This window comes from Amphiprion ocellaris, chromosome 20, assembly GCF_022539595.1.
Source record: "Amphiprion ocellaris isolate individual 3 ecotype Okinawa chromosome 20, ASM2253959v1, whole genome shotgun sequence".
NCBI classification, from domain to species: Eukaryota; Metazoa; Chordata; class Actinopteri; family Pomacentridae; genus Amphiprion; species Amphiprion ocellaris.
The window spans coordinates 29813767-29832689 of NC_072785.1; the positions used below are offsets into that span (position 1 = coordinate 29813767).

At 38.0% G+C, this 18923-nt stretch overlaps 1 protein-coding gene across 2 annotated transcripts in view; it reads left to right on the forward strand.

Annotated features, from left to right (window-relative positions):
- The window catches only part of LOC111584144 (protein jagged-2-like), an 85454-nt gene that overhangs the window by 56418 nt on the left and 10113 nt on the right, over positions 1-18923 (forward strand). The window contains exons 10-24 of one of the 2 annotated variants that reach the window (XM_023293398.3): positions 858-971; positions 2213-2259; positions 4116-4289; positions 5493-5643; positions 5735-5899; positions 7410-7523; positions 7678-7791; positions 8435-8548; positions 8636-8752; positions 9645-9672; positions 12736-12821; positions 14516-14629; positions 15139-15254; positions 15336-15599; positions 17203-17334. In XM_023293398.3, coding sequence (XP_023149166.2) covers positions 858-971; positions 2213-2259; positions 4116-4289; positions 5493-5643; positions 5735-5899; positions 7410-7523; positions 7678-7791; positions 8435-8548; positions 8636-8752; positions 9645-9672; positions 12736-12821; positions 14516-14629; positions 15139-15254; positions 15336-15599; positions 17203-17334 — 1850 coding nt within the window. The remainder of the gene's footprint in view (positions 1-857; positions 972-2212; positions 2260-4115; positions 4290-5492; positions 5644-5734; positions 5900-7409; positions 7524-7677; positions 7792-8434; positions 8549-8635; positions 8753-9644; positions 9673-12735; positions 12822-14515; positions 14630-15138; positions 15255-15335; positions 15600-17202; positions 17335-18923) is intronic. The other variant, XM_023293399.3, reaches the window with a different exon arrangement.

The following is an 18923-nucleotide window of genomic DNA, read 5'->3' on the forward strand; positions in this document are numbered from 1 at the left end:
TGTTGTTTACAGTGGCAAGTTGTTAAATTTTTCCATCTCATGCTATTTTTGTTGATGTATACTTAAATAGTGGCAAGTTGTTAATGTTTTTCCAGATTTTTTTGCTAGATTTATTCTTATTTATGGACAGAAATCTTAAGCACGTGTTGCAGTTCCTCTCATTGGGCTTTGATAGCATGGTAATGGCTAAGACCCATGAATGCTAGCAAAATATTTTGTTGGGGTTTTTTTTGTTGACAGTGGCAAGTTGTTAAAATTTTTTCCATCTCACACTATATTTATTTTTTTGTGGACAGAAATCTTCAGAACATGTTGCCGTTCCTCCCATTGGGCTTTGATAGCATGCTAATGGCTAAGACCCATGAATGCTAGCAAAATATTCTGTTTTGTTGTTTTTTTTGTTGTTGTTTACAATAGCAAGTTGTTAAACTTTTTTCCATCTTGTGCAATAGTTTTTATTTATCCTTAACTATGGACAGAAATCCTCAAAATATTGGGTTTCAATAGCATGCTAATGGCTAAGACCCATGAATGCAAGCAAAAATAATCCTGTTTTTTGGTTTAAAATGGGAAATTGTAAAGCTTTCCTATCTACTGCTGTTTCAAGTGTTCATTTATTATTGAATATAGTCAGAAATACTCCAAATATTTTGCTTTTTTTCCCCTGAATTGGACTTTGATAGCATGCTAACAGCTACTATGTACTATATATTTAAGTTTATCTACAGAGGACAACCCCAGAAAACCAGAAGTGAACAGAAAGTTGTGATTTTTGTCTGTTGTTTCTGCGTTTATTACAAATCTGTGCTTGGTGACGGGGCTTCTGATTGGTTCTGTTTCTCACCTCCATTTTGCAGACGTTAATGAGTGTGCGGGGAAGCCTTGCCTCAATGCTTACTCTTGCAAAAACTTGATTGGTGGATATCACTGTGCCTGCTTTCGTGGATGGGTGGGCCAGAACTGTGACGTCAGTTAGTATCAATCCAGAAAATCATCAGTCTCCAGCTCCTTTACAGCTTCCTGCAGCTCAAACCCAGCACCCTTTGCTAGCTAGCCTAGCATATTTTCAGCTAGATGAGTTCCACACAGCATGCTAATAACTAAAACTCTTGTTTCTGGCAATTCTAGTAAAATAATGTAATCTTTTTATACTTAAACATCCTATTTAGTTCCTTCAACACTAACTTAACCAAGAATATGAACCCCAGAGACACGTTCCAACTGTCCCATTGGGCTTTGATAGCATGCTAATGGTTAATGTTTTTGCTGAATTTTAGCAAACGAATTTTAGTTTTTCTTGCTCATAATGACAAATTGTTAAAAATCCACCAATTCTGTGTTTGCTCATCCTAAAAATAGACAGAAATCTCTGAAACATGTTGCTATTTCTTCCACAGGGTTTTGATATCACGCTGGGATAGTATGCTAATGGCGACGACCAACAAATGCTAGCAAAATACACATTATTTTTCCTTGTTTAAATTAGCCCTTTGTTAGATTCTTTTTTTGGTATATAAAATAAAGTTTTCATGATCAAATATGGCCAAAAATCCCCAAAACATGTCACTAATTGGGGTTTAACAGCATGCTAATTGCTAAAAATCATGGAAAATGTCATCCAGGCTTGCAAATTAACCTCATTTTTATTCAAACATTACTTCTTACTACTGCTCTCAGTAATAAGTAATCCCAGAATATGGACAGAAAATCACAAGAACGTGTTTTACTATGGCCTTGTGAGGCTTTGATAGCATGCTAATGGTCTAGACTCGTGCTGTCAACAAAAATTCTGGACACTGCACCCCTAGCATGCTACTAGATATTGATTTATTTTACAGTTTAAATACAACAAAATAGAAGAAACAGCAATAAAACGAACCTTCTGTTGGGAAATCCACTGATGCTAGTTGAAGCTAAGCTAGTTAGCCGAAGGCGTTGGGTTTTAGCTTTCTATTCAGACTCTTTCAAACCTCTCTGATGGCTGATTTTAGCTGCCACTCATTGGCGAACTTCTCCACTAAAGCTACAACTTTTTTTTCCCCCAAACCTGTGTTTAAATTCTTTAGGTTTAGTTTCTCTTTCATTGCACGCCTGCACCTCTCAATCTGCATCTTCAATCCACCACTTTCTGGTAGCGGCTGCATGTTTCTGCGCTCGTTGCTCAAACTCAAACTGAAACCTTCAACGTTTTTTCCAATCGATTTCTCCCCAGATATGAACAGCTGCCACGGACAGTGTCAGAACGGGGGAACCTGCAAGGTAAGACTTAAATCTGCATACAGCTGCTCACAAACACTGAGGTCTTTGTTGGATTTAAATGTACGATGACGCAGTGGGAACACGATCGATCATTAAAGTAGCTGCCAGGACATCAAACAAGACGCTCAGAGGCATCGTGGTTTCTAAACATCGGTTATACTGCACCAAAGGAGTTTTTCTTTTCCGATAGAAGTGAATAAATTTGACCTGAACTTTCCAGATAAATCAATATTTAGAAAATATGTTAATAATAAACTTAAATATATCTATAACACCTTTAAAAACTGGAGTTACAAGATGCTTTACAATAACAAACAACAATAAAACTATAAAAAAAAGGTATTGAAAATGAGACAAAAGACATTAAAAAATTTTTAAAAATTTTCAGAAAAGACTATAAATAAATATAAATATGTAAAACATGAGAGAGCAATAATAAAACATTATAATAGGGATTAAAATGTTAGAAAGCAAGAAAAAAATCACTATAATAGACAAAACATTAGAAAGGACAATGAAAATGAAAAAAGAACAGTAGTAAAACACCATAATAGATGATAAAACATTAAAAAAAGAAAAAGATTTTTTTTATAGGGAATAAAAGCTTAAAAATAAGTAGTAAAACATTACAATACACAATAAAACATTAGAAAGCAGTAATAAAACACTATAATAGACAACAAAACATTAAAAAAGAATGAACATTTTAAAAAAGGCAATAAAAGCTGAAAAAATTAGGAATAAAATATTAAAATATATGATAAAACATTAGAAAGCAATAATAGAACACTATAATAGACAATAAAACATTAAAAACGACAATGAAAATGAAAAAAGTACAATTACAAACAGAAAAATGAGTAGTAAAACACTATAACTGACAATAAAACATTACAAAACAACAGTAAGGCATTAAAATAGACAATATAACATTAGAAGACAATAGTAAAACACTATACTAGACAATAGAACATTAAAAAAGACAATCAGTTATTCTTTCAAAAGGCAATTAAAGCTAAAAAATCTGTAGTAAAACATTAAAATAGACTATTATGCATTTTAAAGAAGCCAATTAAACATTAGAAAGCAAGAATAAAACCCTATAAATAAAATTTAAAACATTAAATTGAGCGTCATAACGTAAGTGAAAATATGTAATTTTATATTTAATAGATAATAATGCTTTCTTTCTAAGTAATTTTTTAAAAACTGCATAAGTACGTAACTCAGATGTTAATTTAATTTTTAGGTCATGTGTAATGCTGTTTTGGTGCGTGTTTTTTAAAGGTTTTCTGGTTGCGATTAGTGGTTTTAATATTATTATTTGCTTTTGTGGTTTGATTTACAAGTTTCCAGCCTGTTCAGTCTTGTTTTTTAGGGTTTTTAGTGTTTTATTTCAGTTTATGACTTTTTGTCCTGTTTTCATCTGAACCTGTGAGAGGGACTCTTTAAAGTGAATCTACTGCGGTGAATTCGTACAATTTTATATAAATTATACTTAAAATGTTGTTTTAACTCCCAGTTTCTCCAAATCTCTGTGAATAGGGGGTAGCAAATTATCATTTTCTTCATTTATTAATCAATTATTTGATCCGTCAGTTGATGTGAGACTTATAAAACTGTCTAAAAGTTCATATTTGAGGAGCTGCTCCTTAATGAACTTAAGGCTGGACTGTTTTATGAGCTGTGAAGCTGCAGCTGCTCATTAAACGGTCTTCAAAACATCGTAAATGGCGATCAGGGAGGAGTTCTGCTGAACAAAACCAACGAGCCTCAGCCTCTGACAGGTTGAGGAGCTCGTCGGCAGTAAAACGCCACCGCAGAAGCTTTGATTTGTCCTCCTGGTCTCTGTTCAGGACGTCTCCAGAGGATACCAGTGCGTCTGCCAGCCCGGCTTCGTGGGTCGACACTGCGAGGTCCAGAGGAACCGATGCAGCAGCAGCCCCTGCAAGAACGGAGGAAGATGCCATGCACTGCTGGACGGCTTCATGTGTGAATGTCTGCAGGGATTCACTGGGAACACCTGCGAGGTAAAGACACACCTGGAGGGAATGCTGTAAGAAATATAGGGTAGGAAATACACTGTAGGAAATATAGAGTAGGAAATACACTGTAAGAAATATAGAGTAGGAAATACACTGTAAGAAATGTAGAGTAGGAAATACACTGTAAGAAATACACTGTAAGAAATATAGATTAGAAAATACACTGTAGGAAATACAATGTAAGAAATATAGGGTAGGAAATACACTGTAAGAAATGTAGAGTAGAAAATACACTGTAAGAAATATAGAGTAGGAAATACACTGTAGAAAATACACTGTAAGAAATATAGAGTAGGAAATACACTATAAGAAATATAGATTAGAAAATACACTGTAGGAAATACACTGTAAGAAATACACTGTAGGAAATACACTGTAGGAAATATACTAATAAATACACTGTAGGAAATACACTAATAAATACACTGTAAGAAATACACTGTAGGAAATATAGTTCTAAATACGCTGTAGGAAATACAGTAAGAAATACACTGTAGGAAATATACTATTAAATACACTGTAGGAAATACAATAATAAATACACTGTAGGAAATACAGTGTTGGAAATACAGTGAAAAATGCAGTGCAGTAAATTACAGTGTAGGAAATACATTGTGGGAAATATAGGGTAGGAAATACACTACAAGAAATACACTGTAGATAATACACTGTAGAATACATTGTGGGAAATAGGGCATAAGAAATACAGTGTAAGAAATAGTGTCGGAAATATACCTTAGGGAGTACAGTGAAAAAAATGCAGTGCAGTTAATACACTGTGAATTACAGTGTAGGAAATACAGTGTAAAAAATAGTGTCGGAAATACACTGTAGGAATTGCAGTGAAGGACGAAATGCACTATAGGAAATACACTGAAGAAATACAGTGTAGAATACAGTGAGGAAAATACACTATAGGAAATACAGTGGAAAATGCAGTGCAGTAAATACGCTGTGAAATACAGTGAAGGAAGAAATATAGGGTAGGAAAATACACTGTGGGACATACAATGTAGGAAAAACGGTGTAGGTAACACACTGTAGAAAATACAGTGTAGATCACAGCACTCATATTTCTATCAGCAGAGTAAAAGGGGACTGATGCTGCTGTGAGTTGTTTCAGTTTTTTATCTTTCAGCTGTAGAAAAAATAAGATGGTAAGAACTTGTTTCTGTTGTGTTTGTGAAGGTGCAGAACGACCCGTGCAGTCCGAACCCGTGTCAGAACAAGGCCCAATGCCACGGCCGGTCTGGAGATTTCTACTGCAGCTGCCCCGACGACTACGAAGGTAAAACCTGCTCTGAGCTCAAGGACCACTGCAAGACCAACCACTGCCAAGGTAACGCAGCATCCGGACCGTTCTCCTAAACAAACATCCACAGCTTCCTGCTCTGAACTTCTAACCACCGTCAACTTGTTTCCGCCCCCAGTGATTGACAGCTGCACCGTTGCCGTGGCGACCAACGACACCCAGAGGAAGGTGTGGCACATCTCGTCCAACGTCTGCGGACCTCACGGCCGCTGCATCAGCCTCCCCGCCGGGAACTTCAGCTGCTCCTGCGATCCGGGATTCACCAGCACCTACTGCCATGAGAGTGAGTCAACGGCACCTACACCACTATATTTATCAGCTGTTACCGTCGGCGACCAGCGCACGCTTCTGACGGGAACTCAGTCCAGTTTCACTTCATAATCAACATCTCGGTTTGGTTTACAAGCAGAGGGAACATCTTTACAAACCGTCACTGAGCAGGTTCAGGTTTTAAACTCTCACAGGATGCTGCTTCCAATGAGCTCAATGATCAGCAAGAGTAAAATAATATTAAACCTTAATTGTGTTCTGCCTTTCAGAACAGGAGCTGCAACATGGTTTACAAAAAAGAATTACAATAAAATATTGAAAATCACCAATAAAACATTTTAAAAAGACAAGAGCAGCGTTATAAGGCAACAAAACATTAGAAATCAACATTGAAACATTTAAAAGGCCGAGAAAACATGACACACCAGCATCAAAATATGATAGTAAATTATGAGAAAAGAACAATAATACATTTTTAAAAAGGCAAGAGAACATTAGAAATTACCAACAAAGCATTAATAAAGAAAAGAAAACATTAGAGACCAACGACAGAACACCAAAAAGACATGTAACCACTGGGCGTTGACAACAAAGAATTAAAAAAATGTCGAGAAAACATTAGAAATCGAACAAGAAAATATAAGAAAACATTAGAAATCAAACAATAAAACATTTTAAAAAGAAAAAACATTTAGAGACCAATGATAGAAAGAAGAACCATTGGACATCCACAACAAAACATTAAAAAAACGTCAAGAAAACATTCCAAATCAACAATAAAACATTTAAAAAAAGACAAGAAAACCTATGAACCATGAAATTTTACTGGACTATGAATTCATATCATTTGTTTGTCAATGTATTTTGGTGTTATGTTAGGATTTTATATTTATTCCACATCAGGTTTAGATCTTGCGCGCTTCCTTCCTATTTTATCTGTGCTTTTAATTTATTTTTTGGTATTTTAGATTCATTCTGTTTTGTTTTTCAACTTTCACAGGATGCTTTATAACTTTATGCTCACCGTTTCAACACAAAATGTGTTCTTTTCATGCTGCATATTGTTGTGTTTTTACCTCTAAAATGTCTAGAAATCCAGAGTTTAGTGGCTATATTTTGACTTAATCACATTTTTGCCACAAAGCTGTTCATCAGATGGTATTATAAAACCAAAACATCGAGCCAGGACTTTCAATTTGTTAAGAAAATGCAGCAATGTACCAAGAAATGTGCATCCAAGAGCACGTCTTTGGTGAATACTTAATTAAATTACACAATATGCATTTTTTTGAAGAGTCTTTTCCACTGAAAAGAATATAAAAATAAACCTGTGATTTCTGCTGCTTCAAACAAACATGTTCCTTCAGATCTGGAGAATTTAGTCGTTGCTTTTTTCCATCTTGTGGCACATTTTCCATTTATCAGAAAATACCTGCCACTTGGATGTTATTTCTATTAATTGTTCAGCCTCAAACTGAAGCAGAAAGCGGTGACTCAGCTGCTGTTTGTGTGCTCGTCTGCAGACATTAATGACTGTGCGTCATCGCCCTGTAAGAACGGAGGAACCTGCATCGACGGCATCAACTCCTTCAAGTGCTTCTGCCCAGACGGCTGGAACGGCAGCTTGTGTGATGTCGGTGAGTGGGAGGGAAAAACAACACAGTTCAGGTAGAAAAACTGAGTCACATAACCTCAGCAGGGGAGGATGTGTTGAGGAAAATGAAACTGCAAGAAGTTCTCCAATGAAAAGATGAAGATACGAATGTTTCTGAGCAGCTGTTTTTGCTCCAGATGTGAACGAGTGCAGCAGGGATCCCTGTCAGAACGGAGGCCGGTGTGTCGACCTGCTCAACGACTTCTACTGCAACTGTGTCGACAACTGGAAGGGAAAGACCTGCCACTCACGTAAGTTCACACCAGTACTAAGGAACCTGGAGGAACATTCAGGACTTTTTAGGAACCTTTGAACCTGTTCTTTGCTTCTAGAACCACCACAGTAGAACCTCTTTAAGGGCAGTTTTACCTCCTCCAGGGTTGGTCCAACATCCCAAAACCAGATTTAGACAAGATGAAGTTCCCTCTAAAAACATCCATCCATCCATCCATCCATTACCCATCCATCCATCAATCACCCATCTATCTATCCATCCATCCATTATCCATCCATCCTTCCATCCATTACCTATCCATCATCTTTCTATCCATCCATCCATTATCCATTCATCATCCATCATGTATCATCCATCCACTATCCATCCATCCATCCATTACCCATCCATCCATCATCTATCTATCATCCATCCATTATCCATCCATCCATTATCTATCCGTCCATCCATTATCCAGCCATCATCCATCCATCCATCCGTCCATCCATTCATCCATCCATCCATCTAGTCATCCATCCATTGTCTTTCCATCATCTATCCATCCATTATCTGTCCATCCATCCATCCATGATATCGTCTTTTTAACTGAAAAAGACGCTTGTTTCACCTGCACAAAGTGAAATATGTGAACTCTTTCTTCCCATGATGCTTTGTTGTAGGTGAGAGCCAGTGTGACTCAACCACCTGCAGTAACGGAGGAACCTGTTACGACCACGGAGACTCTTTTCTGTGCAGCTGCCCTTCAGGTTGGGGAGGAAGCACCTGCAACACTGGTAAGAAACCAGCTTTAGTCTCTGTACAATCTTACATTATGTTGTTACAACCTTTCAGAATAAACTGAAATCTTCTGGTTTTTTTAGCCAAGAACAGCACTTGTGACTCGGGTCCATGTGAGAACGGAGGCACTTGTGTCGGAGGTGGAGATACCTTCACTTGTATCTGCAAGGACGGATGGAAAGGACCAACCTGTGCACAGAGTAAGTCACTGTTAGAGCTGGTTTTGGTTCTACCTTGGAGGGATTTAGGGAGAATTTCATGCTTTCTCTAATGGGGCTTTGCTTACAGCATCATTACTAGCCAGAATAAATGCAGATACCTCGATATGTACAAAAGTATACATCATGACGTGTAGATTCTCGGTTATGGTATTCCAAAGAACTCCAGTAGAAGAGAGCTCCACTTGTTTTTGGTTCTTGAAGATGTTCCTCATCCAGAACTCAAAGTGTCACTGGTGGTGAAACTACCCACAAGGACCTAGACATACTGAAGACTAAACAACACAGGAGAGTCTGGTACACCCTTATAAAGACAGAAATGTTCACGTTCTGGACAAAAAGACGATAGAAATTAGTAAAGAACACCATCAAATGGACCCAGCATCTAAACGTGGGAGGTGGTCTACAACAGCAATTATCAGATACTTCTAATTTCAACATTGAGTCATGTTGGTTGTTAATGGGACATGAGCCATGTGGTTTAGTGATCACCTGAAACTCCAGACTAGTCAGTTAGAACTGAAGACGCCTTGTGGATGAAGGTGGAACTTTGTCAAGAACCAAAAAAGATATAGCCAGGAGTGCATAGACCTATATATAGATGAGACTATAGACTATGTGAGAAAATAAACACCTAGAACCGCCATATAGTAGTTAGAACTGAAGCCTCTTGGACGAAGGTGGAATTTCTTCAAGGACCAAAGAAGACATCTGGTTGCCTTCTACTTAGAAGGTGTCTGGCTATTATTTTGAGCTTGTGGAACTGTAATCTAGCTGAAATAAACCTGAAATAAATGATCAAAAGTCACTGGTTTGAACAGGGTTTGGTGGGAAATTTAACTTGAAGGTTTATTCTGTCTTCTTTTTCTTGCAGATGTTGATGACTGCAATCCACATCCCTGGTAAGACCTGTTTTATTGTCATAAAATGCCTAAAATGAGTGGTTATTACCCATTTTTTCTTCTTTTGATTTCAAAACATCTAAACTTTTTCTTAAATTTTTGCTGCTCTGTGATGCTGGATTGGTTCTAACTGTGGAATTCCCCTGTCGCCGTCTATACAGACTTTGTCCTTGGAGTCTTTTTGTTGGTTATTTGGACGTTAAGTTGTTCAGATTAGAATCCTCAACCAATTTTCACTGCATTTGCACTCATCTTATTGCTAATTTTGATTTTAAATTCGACTTTCAAGATAGACTTGACTGTGTTTGATCTCGGGAATCAATGGTTTGATGTAGAGTGTGTCCCTGTGTGCTGTGGCGCCCTTGAGCCTCACTTTTTTTCCGTTATTAATCTATAGAAACATCTGCTCTGTTGACATTTTCATCTTTTTCTGAGTCACTCTGGACAAACTCCAACAAAAACGAGATGTATTGTTTCGACTTGCATTGAATATGAAAGAGATCTGAACAGCTATGAGGCTTCTCAGAAACTCCAACACTTCATGCTACAGATTTTTCCATTATGACATGTAGATTGTACCAACGCAGGTCAGCGTAATGGGATTTTGGCAGAGCCTGTATATCTTTAAACGTGTTTTTGTCTTTATGTGTAAAAATATAAGAATTTGGTGCATGTTTTCAAGATATTCAAGTTTTGACCTCTTATTCAGACACAATAAGATTCTTAAGGACTTAACTTTGAGTTTTTAGTGTGTCTTTCCCAGATTGTACTTGTTTATTGGCAAAATTAGCACTAAAACCACCTCTGATGGCTTCAAAATCGACCCGGGGCATCTCAGCGACTCCAACGCTTTGGCAATCATCTGATTTTATGCTGCAGATTTTTCCATTTCAAGATGTAGATTGTGCCAACGCAGGTCAGCGTAATGGGATTTGTGCAGTCTGTATATCTTTAAGCTATTGTTGCATGTTTTTTCTCTAAATATGTGTAAAAATGCAAGCATTTGCTGCATTTTTTTATTTTTCATTCACGATGTTCAAGTTTTGGCTTCTTATTCAGACAAAATAAGGCTCTTAAAGCCACAAATTTGAGATTTAAGGGTTTTTTTTCTGTATTTTGACTTGTATAATGGTAAAATTAGCACTAAAACCACTTGTGACAGCTTCAGGATCGACCCTGTAAATAATCCCGTCCCCCTTCCTCCCCTCCGCTGACTGACAGGTGGATTAGTGGTGGTTTTGGGCTGATGAGGTGATGGGGGAGAGGGGCAGCAGAGTGTGAAGAGACGCCCCTCTCACCATTCACCGACCTGGGGGTAACTGTGAGGGCTGGAGGGGCTCAGTATGTGGTCCGCATGGATTTACATCTGAAGTCTGGACATTGATCTGGGATCAGCTCCAGGTTTCAGCCTGCTGCCGCTCAGAGAAACTCCAAAAAAAAACTGATTTACTCCTCAGCGGAGTTTAATTTAGATCCATAACTCATTTCCGCTCCTTTTAACACATTTAAACAACAAAACGACCCCGATTTTTTCACTTTCCCAATCATTTCCTACGAAGAACTTTATCTTCCTGGACATTTACCAAGAATTGTCTATTATAAATACAAGATCCCTCCAAGGCAGTTTTAGAAAGTCTACAAACTAAACGAGTGCAGGGTTTACATATTAGTCAGTTTGATCTCCATAATTATCAATTCCAAAGGATCTTAGCTGTATTATTACATTGTTTAGGTTGTTTTCCTTGTGTAATAGTAAGGAATGTGAAACAAATGATGCATGCAGGGAACTTGTATAAGAGGAGACTCAAAATTGGGCTAAAAATTGTGCAAAATGACTCAAATTGTCCATTAGGACTCAAATATTGTCATTTTGAACCAGTTTTGAGGTAATTTTGAACAAATTTCAGGTAATTTTCAACAGTTTTTCAGGCATGTTTAACATTTTATGTTACTTTGGACCAATTTTGAGTCAATTTGGGCAATTTTATATTGTTTTGGGAGAGACTGAAAGGAAAATCAAATCTACTGTATCAATAAAATAAATGCAGCATGGTTCAGAAACAGTGAGCAGAGGAGGAAGTTGTTGGAAGATACGTTCAGCATGGTGAAACATCTTTCTACAGATGATGAGCAGAGACTCAGTGTTGGATTAAAAATTGTCCACTATGACTGAAGTTTTTCCATTTGTATACATTTGGGTTTCATTTTCGAACAGTTTTCCAGTCACTTTGAACATTTTTTTGTGACTTTAGACTACTTTTGAGCCAATTTGTGAAATTTATGTTACTTTTAGCAAATTATTTCCAACAATTTCAACAGTGACATGCTGTGGCATGACCTTGGTGTTCCAACAACTCACTGTAACCTCAGTAAAACTTTGAAGTGAAAAAAAGATCTAATGTCTGGATGAAAATCTGGTTGGGAAAGCAAATTCAGCACAAGTTGTTTCTTCTTTAGGTGAGATTTGAACTCCCAGTTTTGCATGATAATCGTAACCATCCAGATTTGAACTTGTTGGATATTATCGACTCCGATGAGTGTATGAGCAGTTCGGTAGGTTTCAGTCTGGATCTGTAAATTCTACACATTTCTGAACATTCTGGACATCGATTTAGATCGACATCCCATAATAGATTCCTCTGATTGAGGGTTAAAATTGAGTAAATGAACCCAAAACTCCTCCACTGTCGAATGCAAGAGAAAATGGAACAAATGACGCCTACAGGGAGCCATAAAAACATCTTGGATCAACTTCAAAGTCAAAAAAGTTGTTTCTTCGCCAACGACTGTGGAGGTTTCTGCCAGATTTAACTGCATTCTTGAAGTTGTGACAAACACAAAGGGCAGGAAGTTTGATCTCCCTGGTGGAGATCAGTAAATTATACAGTCATTTAAGTCATGACAGATTTATAAAAATGTTCCTCGCTGACGTTTTCTCCAATGAGTGGAAAGAATTTCAAGGAATTTCACGAATGTGTCCTTGGGCAGAGAGTCTCAGGAGTTGTTGACATGTTTATCTTCACCACCTTCACTGATCAGGAGTTGTTTTCTGTCTTTCTGCAGCTACAACGGCGGCCTCTGCGTGGACGGTATCAACTGGTTTCGCTGTGAATGCGCTCCAGGGTTCGCCGGGCCGGACTGTCGCATCAGTGAGTCCTGGGAACCGGAGGGTCGGGGTCGGTGGGCGGGGGGTCGCAGGTGAAAGGTCACCCGGGCCGATTGTTTCAGGGCGACAGATTAGGAAGACCTTTAGGAAGCCGGCGTTAACCTCTGAGGATTGGTCGGACGGGTCAGTGCGCTCTCCCGCGGCCTTCTGGGAGAAAAAAACCCTTTCAGAACCTCAGTGTTATCCGACTGAAGCGTTTCAAACCAGGCTGGTATCAAAGCTTTGTGGAGAAAGTGATTCTGTAAATCCCAACGCTCACTGAAGGTATTTAAATAAACACTTAATTCTCTTAGAAAGCTCAGCTGAAGTTAAACCTCTGAACCACAAAACCCAACAGCAAGTTTGAAAGCCATGTTTACTTTAAAAAAAATACATCAATGACACCATTTATCAGAGCAAGAAACTGTAAAAACAGCAAAATAATCCAACTATCAGTTTTTCAACAAGTTTTGAGTGATGTGATGGAAAATGAACGAAATCTGAGCTGAAAATTGGAATATTTAATAAAAATCACTTAAAAAATCCCTAAAAATGAACATGTTATACCAAACAGACCCTGCAAAAAACTTCACTGATTGTATTTAAATAAACACTCAGTCCTTTTAGAAATCACTTTTTCCTCAGCTGAAGTTAAACCTCTGAACCCCAAAACCCAACAGCAAGTTTGAAAGTAATGGTTTCTGTTAAAAATCACCAAATGACACCATTTTTTAGAGCAAGAAACTGTTTTAAAAAAAAAAAAAAAAAAAAACACACACGCAAAAATCCAATTTTCACAGTTTTTCAACAAATCTTGAGTGATGTGATGGAAAATGAACCAAATCTGAGCTTAAAATGAGAACATTCAATGAAAATCACTGAAAATGTCACCAAAAATTAACAATTTATACCAAACAGACCCTGCAAAAAATGTAAAAATTGACAGTGATTCTGTAAATCCCATCACTCACTGAAAGTATTTAAATAAACATTCAATTCGGAGGTTTCTCTGGCAGGTTTCTTTTAATAAGTGTCCAAAATGACACCATTAATTAGAGTGAAAACCTGTAAAAACACCCAAAAAATCCAATTTTCAGATAGTCTTTCAACAAATCTTGAGTAGTGTGATGGAAAATGATCCAAATCTGAGCTTAAAATTAAAATATTTAATAAAAATCACTAAAAATAAACAGTTTATGCCAAAAAAAAACCTGCAAGAAACTTAAAAATTACCAGAGAATTATCCAATTGAAGCGTTTCAAACCAGGCTGGTATCAAAGCTTTGTGGAGAAAATGATTCTGTGAGGTGTTTAAATAAACACTATTCTCAGGTTTCTCTGGTAAGTTTCTTTAAAAAAAATCACCAAATGACACTATTTATCAGAGCAACAAACTGTTAAGAACACAACAAAATCCAGTGTTCAGACAGTTTTTCAACAAATATTGTGTGATGTGATGGAAAATAAACCACATCTGAGCTTAAAATCTGAATATTTCATCAAAGTCATTTTAAAAAGTCACCAAATCAAGAAAACTCTGAAACCCTTGTGTAGGTTTCTTAACAAAAAACAAAAACAAAAAACAAATCACCAAAATTCCACCATTTATCAGAGCAAGCAAATGTAGAAAACACTGATGTTTAACCTGATCTCTCATTGTCTCTTAATGATTCTTCGTTTGTCTGGTTTTATTCTTCAGATATTGACGAGTGTCAGTCGTCTCCGTGTGCCGACGGTTCGACCTGCATCGACGAGATCAACGGATATCGATGTGTTTGTCCTCCGGGACACACTGGACCTCGATGCCAGGACTGTAAGCACCAAAACCCCTGAAATACCAGCAAAAATGGTTGACTAAAGTCTTCAAGATTTTCAATTAGATTTTATTACTTCAATGCCAATTCACAACACATCATCTGATAATAGTAATAATGATAATAAACTTTATTTCTGTGGTACTTTTCAACAAAGATGTTACTAAGTGCTTCACATGTACTGCACTCTCAGTGCTTTTCTTGTTACTCTTGTTGATGTTTCTGGAGATGAAGATAATGAAAGAAACAGCTGATCAGGAAAAAAATCCATTTATTCCATTTAAAATGTATTTATTTCAGTGCATCAATTCTAGAGGAAGCTAGAAACCACTTCAGACAAGTGTAAAAACTTCAGAAATTGATCACAGTTTTCTCAAATTTTTACCTTTTCTGTGTTAAAATGTCCATAAGACCATGATTGAGGTCCAGAGTTGCGGCTTTAATGCGGTTTGATCTCCGCTGCAGCTGCAGGATTACATGCAACAACTGAACTCCTGTTTTCTTGCAGTCATCGGTCTGGGGAAGTCGTGTCGTCACGCCGGCCTCCAGTTTCCTCACGGCAGCCGGTGGGAGGAGGAGTGCAACAGCTGCCAGTGTGTCAACGGAAACGTCCGCTGCTCCAAGGTTCCCAGATCATCCCACACCTGCTCACCTGCCCGGTTCCTCAGAGAACCTTCCAGCTAACCTCTGATCGTCTTCCTGCAGGTGAGGTGCGGTCGTCGGCCCTGCATCCTCCCCCGAGTCCAGCCTCCTCCCCCGGACTCCAACCCTCCGTCCTGCCCTGGAGGACACGAGTGTGTCGAGCATCAGTTCCTCACCTGCTTCTCGCCGCCGTGCCGCCAGTGGGGCGTTTGTTCGACGCCCGACCCGCCCACGCCGCTGCACACCCGGTGTGAACCCAACAGCGGTTACCTTGACAACAGCTGCGCTCACATCACGCTCATCTTCAAGAAGGACAAAGTGCCACAGGTAAAAGAAAAAAAATGGTAAAAAACCTTCGAAATATGTCATTTAGAGGTGACATTTTAAGAAAAAACTGTTTAAACTGATTTTTTTTGCACACGTTGCTGTTTTACAGATTTTCCGTTTTGTTAAATTACAGCTATTATCTAGTAAAATTAGACAGAAAGTTTTTCATTTACATACTAACTTTACCAAAAAAATAGTCCAAAACCGTAAAATTTTTGATGCTGCCACCACCATGTTTCACTTTTACAAATTTGTGCTTTTACAGGATTTAACCAGAAAATAAGCAATTTTTTACTGTATTTAAATCTGCCAAAGTATCTGTATTTTACAGAATTTTGTGGTTTATTGAAACTAAAGTTAGAGAGAGAGAGAGAGAGATATTAAAAGATGTAAATCTATGTTAACTCTAAAAACTCGGCCAAAGCTGTAAATAATTACTAATTCAGTAATTTGTTCTTTTAACACATTTTACCATGAAATTACTTTTTTTATTGTGATAGATATTGTACATATTAAGGATGCAAAAAATGATAAATTAGTTATTTAACATATTTTCCCTTTTTTCTTAAATTACAAATACTATCTTTTTAAAATCATAGAAGTCAGCATCATTATTTTACAATTTTTTTTAAAAAGAGTTAAATATATTAAGAATTGAAATATGATGATTATTATTTTTACAGATTTTCCCTGTTTTACTAAACAATATCTGGTAAAATCACAGAAAAAAATATACATTAATGTTAACCCTTAAATAAATTTTAAAATGAGCCAAAACTATAATCTTTTTTAAAAAATGTTTTTAACTATGTTTTAATCAGCAACAATGAAATTATTAAAGATATGTGTTATGTGAAAGATAAATTATGTATTTTAAAGATTTAAAAAAATAGTTATTTTTCAGTTTTCTCTTGTTTTGTTCAATTAAAGATAATTTCTACCAAAATTATAATTAAAAAAAGTATTAATTTACATGTTGACTGCAAAAAACAAAAAAACTGTCCTAAGCTAAACTTTATCTGAAAATAAAGCTCCATCTAAATCAGAAACGATTAAAAATCCAGAGAGGGAGAAAAACCAGTTGAAATGAGTCCAGCAGTAAAAGATCTGATGTGTCTCAGTTTGCTGTAAAACTTATTAATGGCTGAATATTTCCAATACGACGTTTTAACAGGAAGCTCTGTGGTTTTAATATTCAGTATCAAAGCAGGACTTTTATTGTGAAGGGCGTGGCTCTGTTCTAACTTAAGGGACAGATGTTTTATCGGCTCTGATATCCTGCAGCGAACAAGAAGAAAGTTTAAAACAAGACTTGTGTCAGCGATCCAGATGATCAGAAGTATGTCTTTTCGTGTCAGTTTTATTGGTTTGCTGCTCAGTTTTTCCTGGACAGTAAATAAATGTGAGCCCAAACCTGAAACTTCCTCCTTCAAACAGCGACGGTTGGAGGTTGTTGGAGCATAAAAGCTGCAGGTTCTTGGTCCAGATGGTATTTTGTTGTTCATGAATTGTTAACGGGCCTCATGGGGCTCGTCTGGATGAAGCTTTATGAAGGACTATTATAATTAAAATGAGTGACGTGGTTCTTGTTGGTGTTCTTCAGGGCACCACAGTGGAGAACATCTGCTCAGAGCTCCGGTATCTTCCTGTAACTCGGACGTTGGCCGAAGAACGAGCTCTGCTGATCCTCTGTGACCTGTCCTACTCCACCAGTGATGCTGTGGAGGTCGCCATGGTGATTATCACACAAATATACACTCATTATACACTACAATGACTCAAATATCAGATTGTCTGTTGGTGATATTACAAGGAGGAGGAGATTTTGTTCAGCTTTTTGCCCCAAATGCCAACTAGCTGTAACTATAAATTTAAATTTAAATTAGACTTTTATGTGTAAATATTGAAACCTTGGAAAAAATTATATTACTGGTCAATGTTCAGCTGCAAAGAAAAACCGTTTAGAAATGGTGTCATTACATAGTTTGTCCAGCAGGGCGTCTCCAGTACTCTCAACGATGTCTGCAGCACATGTAGCAGAGAACATATATGTACGTATATGGAAAAACCAGAGCCTCACCAATGTTTTTTTTCGGTGCTAAAGTTGATATTGAATATTGGGGACTAAAAAAATTCTGCAGCATATGTAGCAGAGTACGAATCACAGCTTAGCGGAAAGTGGTACGGACTCAAATGGCTTCACAGTGAGCTGCTAACTAGTTTGTAAAATACATTACTGGATACAGCTCCATACATCATGATGCTGCCACCACCGTGCTTCACATCATGATGCCGCCACCACCGTGCTTCACATCATGATGCTGCCACCACCATGCTTCAAATCATGATGCTGCCACCACCATGCTTCACATCATGATGCTGCCACCACCATGCTTCATATCATGATGCTGCCACCACCATGCTTCACATCATGATGCTGCCACCACCATGCTTTATATCATGATGCTGCCACCACCATGCTTCACATCATGATGCTGCCACCACCATGCTTCACATCATGATACTGCCACCACCGTCCTTCACATCATGATGCTGCCACCACCATGCTTCACATCATGATGCTGCCACCACCGTGCTTCACGTCATGATGCTGCCACCACCGTCCTTCACGTCATGATGCTGCCACCTCCATGCTTCACATCATGATGCTGCTACCACCATGCTTCACATCATGATGCTGCCACCACCGTCCTTCACATCATGATGCTGCCACCACCATGCTTCACATCATGATGCTGCCACCACCATGCTTCACGTCATGATGCTGCCACCACCATGCTTCACATCATGATACTCCCACCACCGTCCTTCACATCATGATGCTGCCACCACCATGCTTCACATCATGATGCTGCCACCACTATGCTTCACATCATGATGCTGCCACCACCGTGCTTCACATCATGATGCTGCCACCACCATACTTCACATCATGATGCTGCCACCACCATGTTTCACATCATGTTGCTGCCACCACCATGCTTCACATCATGATGCTGCCACCACCATGCTTCACATCATGATGCTGCCACCACCATGCTTCACATCATGATGCTGCCACCACCATGCTTCACATCATGATGCTGCCACCACCATGCTTCACATCATGATGCTGCCACCACCGTCCTTCACGTCATGATGCTGCCACCACTATGCTTCAGAATCAGAAAAAAACTTTGTCCTCAAGGGGCAAATAGTAGGACAAAGAGCGGCACATTAAAAAAAGAGCAAGTGAAAGAAATATACAGAAGGTCATGATGCTGCCACCACCATGCTACACAGTAGAGATGGTGTGTTTTGCGA